Raw genomic sequence first — 6,557 nt, forward strand, 5'->3', positions numbered from 1 at the left:
ATTTAAAATATTTTGAATATTCAATAAAATTTAATATTTTTAAGATGATATACTTAAAAAATTATTAAAAAATAATATTTTTAATATATATAAAAAATAAAATAAAAAAAATTATGACATCGAGTATAAATAATTAATATAAAATATTTGTGGAATTATTTTTTATATATGAAATCGTCTCGACCCCTGCGTATGACCGTGGTGTATTATTATCGATAGAAATCGTAGCTGGTGGCGGGCCGCAATCAAGACTTGAAATAATGGAACTTGGAAAAAAAAAATTTATTTGTACTATCTCCTTTGATTTAATCTTTACCTAGAATCAAGGAATTTTACAATAATTTAATTTAATTAATTATTTATCAATTTTTATTTCAAATAAAATAATTTAATGTTTTTTCATTTAAAAATTATTTTTTAAAAAGACACTCCTACATGATTACGTAAAAATTGATAGATAGAGCGAATATACATTATCCTCTTATTTGTTTAAGTATTTTTTATTATTAAATTGTAAAAATTAAATGGTAAGTTTTCTAAGGTTCTTTGATCCAGCAAATGCAGAGACCTCAATATCTTTAGCTAAGAAACATTACAAAATGAAATTCACATGCATGGAAAGAAACAAAACCACGCATGATATTTATACCTCAAAAAAGTAATTACATATGAAATGTCGGTCAACTTTACAAGCTACTAAAACCTTCAAGAGCTTGAAGCTAACCTTAATAGCATTTGTAGGCTTGACTTGATTAGATCACGCTTTTGCTTTCCTCATTGCATGCTTTTGCTCTCTTGCAGGCATCGCAGGCTTTCCACCGGTTTGATTTACAGTTTTTTAAGTAAGAAACACCAGAACAAATAAAATAATAAACAAAACTATCAAAAATATAATTATCATAATCTGCCCCTTTGCACCGGTTTTCTTCATTACCACCTCCACTTTTTTCTGCAATTATAAAATGAGCATGAAGTTCTGTCATCTGAAGAAGAAACAAAGATCCTCTTTCATACATGCACGCGCGTTAAAAAAAAAAGAGACTACCTGAACAAAATTGAGGCGATTTGATGTGCTGTCCATTTCCATACCCAAATCACCAATAATCTTTTCCTGAATCATCAAAAGGTTTGACTTTTTAGCACTTAAAAACTTGGGATAAGCAGTCTGTTGATTGAGATTGCTTTGATGCAGTAATAACTTTTTATGCATCTAACCTGTGCAAGGAGTTCTTCATGTATAGTCAGTCCAACGCCTCCAATTCGCCCCACACTTGCACTAAGCTCATCCAACTCCTCATCCTGTTGCCTGAATAACCAAATTGTACAGGTATCAAGTAGAGGTCAATTAGCAGGTTTACAGAAATTATAAAGACTTTTCCTGAAGAGTTCTTTTACCAAAACTAGCTCAATAATTATTCTTTTTACCATGCAGAAATCAACATTTACTACACCAGTAACTGAATCCCTCCATCAGTCCATCCAAAAAATTAAAGCAGCAAAAGATTAGCCCTCATTGTTTGAAATTAATAAAAGCATGAATCAGACTCTCATTTGTTCTTCTTTCACATCTTGTTAGTTATATGATATCAAGACAATCATAAAATAATTGCCAAATGTTGATACAGCCAGTTAAAAGGGAAGGTGAGTTCATTTTGAGAAATGATGTTTTGCCGCCTAATGTTTAGAAGACAAAAACTGAATTGACCTATTTCTAGAACCTCAAGTATGACCTGATTGGGACTTCCAAACTATACACATATTCAAGTAAAATATTGTTTTCATCTAATCCCCAAAAAGATACTAAACTCTTACAAAAACAACTATGCATTAAACAAATGAATGCTGATTTTGCTGACATCAACAGAGGTACTTGCAGACAAAAAAAAAAGAGCGGATAAGGAGAATCACGAAAAGATTACCTTATAAGAAGTAATTGTCTATCTGATTCTGATTGTATGAAATTATCATTATCTTTAGCATATGGGTTGGATATATTTTCCTGATGAGAATTTTGCAGCCTCATCAACTCTCTGTGCATTCCACTTATGCCACTAGTCCCATTACTGTTCCCATCTTCTCCAGCTGCAACTGTTTTCTTCACATTGCCCACCTGATAAAGTGATGCGATCCTTTAGGAATACATACAAAGAAAAGCCAAAGCCTAAGGCTCTAAGTATTTTACATCATCCAAAAAGCACAACATTGCAAAAACATCATATAAAATAATCGATGCAAGTAAATTAGGTACAAGAAAATTATTGTTATGCCACTTGGCAAATAAAAATTAAGGCACACTGCTCTAAGAAAATGAAGAGAACATAAAAAGAAAGAAATACATTCACATTTCTGTTGGTTTTTCAATATAAAAATCACGAAGATGGTACCTGAACACGAGAAGTGCTAGTCCATCTTCTTCGTTTTTCAAGCTCTGCTTCATCAATCCCATACCAAGCAGGATCTCTAGCTGCTACGGCAATTGCTTTGTCTAGCTCATCTACCTTTCAATCATGAAGAAAATTTTCAGCAGTTGCAAATAAATCATTCAATTATAAGACACAGATATATGGAAGCAGCATTTTGGTTCCTATCTTTAAGCATAAAGGAGACACCCAAAGTTGTAAAATATCTGTAACATTAAACTGATGAGTCACTTGATGAAGCCATGGGAAAGAGTGATTGAATGCACATCTAAGAACTCTACTTGTACAGACAACCAATTGGGCTGTATGCCTAGTAGCTCTATAACAAATCCCATCTTTTTGTTAACAAGATTATTGGAAATTAATAGGGAGAGTCAAAAAGCAGGTCCACATCATATTTATGATAGTGCACCGAACTAAATTTTTTAGTGGGTGTTGAGGGAAAAAGGAATCCATGTCAAATATATAAATTTCATTATAAACATGTATAAGGAGTATAAGAACAGTAGGAAGGAATATGGATGAGTCCAATAACAGTGAATTTACATTAGGAATCGGCTTTGTTTCTTAAACTTATATACCTAAGTATGGCGGCCTAACCAGTTATTTTCAATATAACGTCCTACGATACATGTTCTTCATATATGATTATTGAAGAAGTTAAACCAAAGTTAAAATTACAGAGGACTCTTGAGATTAAGGGTTTTAGGCTAAGTAGAAGTAAGATGAAATATATGTAGTCAATTTATCTCTCTTAAAAGGGATGGAGGTGATGTTCAATTCAATAGATTTTCCATGCCAAATTGTAAATAATTCAAGTATTTAGGTTATATCATCCAAAAGAATGAAATAATAGATGAAGATACAACTTATATGATCAAACTAAGACTAATGTGATGAAAGTGCAATGGGTGTGCGATGCAACCATAGGGTCCCTAATAAAGTGAAAGGTCTCTTTTATATTACTGTGGTTAAATCAGCTACGTTGGGCATCTAAGGTACAACTTTACTTACAAGAAACGTTGGATCAAAATGCAGATGTTAAATGCATGTTTAATAACATGATAAGCAACAACATTAGGAATCACAACATTCGCAAAAGGGTGCATGTAACACACATTGGGGCTAAAAGGAGATGGGAATTAAGATGATTTAGTCATGTATAACTTAAAGCTTTGAGTGCCTTCATACGAATGTGTAAAAGTTAGCAGAGAATGGAGTAAAGGTAAAGAGAAGACCTAAAATAACGAGAAGGGAAAAATCAAACAAGCTGTGCTAAATTTCTCTTTTGATGATTTGTCTAATAATTTAAATTGCAAAGGAAAGAGGTTGGTGAAGAGAGAATATAAAATGTAGAGAAGCATAGGGTAAGAAGCAGTGATAGTTGGATTTTCTTTCTGGCAAAAGGCATTGTATTTTACTGTTGATATTAATTTTCCATTACGGTAATAAAGAATTTGGAGTTTTCTATATAAAAATATTAATAAACCCCTAAAAGACTTCAAAATACTTGAGGAATCAAGTGCCTCGTTAAAATCTGATAAGAGTAGTATAAAATATTAATTTGTTAGAATTTACCACTAAACCCAAAAATTTAAAAATTTCAGGGGTCTCAGTCTCTCCTTGGCCCCTATTGTATTACTAAAGTTATGCAGTTCAATGAACAATAAGAAAAATAGGTTAATCAACTTAGGTTTACACATACTTATCTTCTAATTTGCTTTCGAGACATTCAAACCAAGAAGGCAAGAAGAGAAATTGGATATAGACTGGCTAAAAATATCAAGAGAACTTCTCTGAGCGCATCATAGGATATTTGTTACCTGCCATTCAATGCTTTCACAACTGGCAACTAGCTCCTTCATGAGATGCATTTGGTCTTCAGGATCAGAAGAAGCCCGTTCCCATTGGTGAAAAGTAGATAGCAGCTTATCAATCTTATACAAACACCAAAAGAATGTGAAGGATTAGGGAAATCAGCCCAAAAGAAAATATACTATAGAACTGCAAAAGACATAATCACCACAAATATTTGCAAATGTTGAATTGAAACATATTTCTACAAAAGCTTAAATACATTTGTAAAGGTATACATGAAGGAGCAAGAGATCTTTCCTCTTTTTATATTGTTACTATCTTTTATCCTGTGGTGGCGAGGAGTTGAGGATTCAAGAGGTAGAGAGATTATTTAACATATTAAGTCCTTTACTTCAAAGTGTAACGTTCAATTCTGATGATTATTGATTATACTGAAAGAGGAAAATATGTAAATGTACACACACGCGCGCGCGTACATATGTACATACAAACATACATATGTATAGACATAAAAAACGCAAAGCATTTCAACAGACACATTATTATTAAAAATAAAGTACTCCATTTTTCGTTCTGCATTCTTCTCTAAGCACACTCTATTATCAGGAAAAAAGAATTCTAAAAAAATAAGCTGCACAATTGCATATTTAATAAACAAACAAAAAAAAACACAAACATCAGAAGGAACACCAATGACAAATATATGGGTATATAAACTTCCTTCATATATCCCTTGGATACTATTGCAACTAAAAGGAACATTTATACACAAACATATATATATAGTCACATACATATGTCAGCTATATTTCAAGAAAAAGTGCAAATAGACAATTAATACGACAAAAAACTTACAGATTCTTGAATTTCCTCTTTCACAATGTAAAATGGATCTTGTGCTGAAGACATTTTGTCGACCAGTAACTATAGCTTATCCTATATAAACAAAACAATTATCAATGAGAAATAATATAAATATCATGAACATGCCAGTGTATTCCAGCTAAGTATCAAATTATATCATCAACTTACATGTTCATTTTTTTGTTTTTAATTTCAAATGCGAGAATCAACACAAACACACAATCAATTGATTACGTATTTGATCCCACCAAAACCTAGCATGCATACAGAAATGGTTTCTTACAACAAGTATTGCCATGCTTGAGATATGAAACAAAAACACAGAACTTAAACTGGGCTTTCAAACTTCAAAGGACCAGCATTGATGACAATCCTTACTAAGGCACTTGGAACAAAACATCATGCAGCAAAGAACACAATAATTGGTGTCATTCGCATAAATTCATGAACACAAGTTCTCTTAAACATTCTCACAGAATTCCATGAACACAATGAGAACACTTACTTTTCATTCGAAACCTCCATATAGAAGTCAGACAGTACCTTTCATTAATAGAACTGTTCTTTTAGCATGTAGATTGAATTTAGACGGGAACAGCTTGACTGTTCACAGTAAAAATCAAAACCAAACCTCTACCTATTCAGATTATCAACTCTAAATACGATCAAATTATAAATTAATTGAATTTGAAATTACTTGGAGTGAATGTGCATGCAACTCGATCAAGGAAGCAGTCCAAATTCTAGAGATCCAACAACTCAGATCGAAACAATAGGTATTACTTCAGAGAGATGCACAGAGAACGAATGTTCCGCCGGTGAGCGAGAACGGAGGAAGATCCGAGAAACGGTGGAGAGTGTGGGCAAGACGATTTTTATTTTTACGACGGGCTTTGTTGAAGTAGCCCAGCCCATATAAATCAGGTCTATGCTAGAGAATAGTGCTACACCAATTGCTCCGTGCTTTCTGTCTTGGATTGATGGGAGCCGATGGTGATGGAAGTATGCGGCATTATTTTCCTTCATCTGCCTGTGATGTAGATTCCTCTTCAATCGGGTCAGACTCATAACTGCCTAGGATTGCTTGCTTTTGGGATTCGGTTTTTAATTTCTTTCTGTTTGGGCTTTTGCTAGTATTGTTGTATTGGGCCTCTTAGTCTCTATTGTACTTGACTTTCTACTTTAATGAATATTGTTTATCTTTGGCAAACAAAAAAAAGTTATAAATAATTTTATTTATTTGTAGAATTATAACATAAAATAATTTATATAAATAAGTTTATAAACATTTATATTTAACAAGTTCACTATACATATCTATTTAAAAATTTAAAACTCAATTTTAAATTTTTGCAATTAAATTTTTATTAAATCAAATCTCAATAACCAATTTAATTTTTTAAAAAAATTTATATAAATTAAATTTATATGAACGTATATTATAAATATATAAAA

The 6,557-nt window shown here is 32.0% G+C and overlaps 1 protein-coding gene across 1 annotated transcript; it reads right to left on the reverse strand.

Annotated features, from left to right (window-relative positions):
* Positions 1 to 615: 615 nt before the first annotated feature.
* LOC110620459 (syntaxin-61) lies at positions 616 to 6,139 on the reverse strand. The gene is made up of 8 exons (XM_021764208.2): positions 5,800 to 6,139; positions 5,094 to 5,174; positions 4,244 to 4,357; positions 2,385 to 2,498; positions 1,920 to 2,110; positions 1,216 to 1,306; positions 1,046 to 1,111; positions 616 to 949 (listed from the first exon to the last, which is right to left on the reverse strand). The coding sequence occupies exons 2-8, from the start codon at positions 5,145 to 5,147 to the stop codon at positions 839 to 841; spliced, it is 741 nt and encodes a 246-aa protein (XP_021619900.1). The 5' UTR covers positions 5,148 to 5,174; positions 5,800 to 6,139; the 3' UTR covers positions 616 to 838.
* Between the last annotated feature and the right edge of the window lie 418 nt (positions 6,140 to 6,557).

This window comes from Manihot esculenta, chromosome 8 (assembly GCF_001659605.2).
Source record: "Manihot esculenta cultivar AM560-2 chromosome 8, M.esculenta_v8, whole genome shotgun sequence".
In the NCBI taxonomy this organism is placed as follows: domain Eukaryota; kingdom Viridiplantae; phylum Streptophyta; class Magnoliopsida; order Malpighiales; family Euphorbiaceae; genus Manihot; species Manihot esculenta.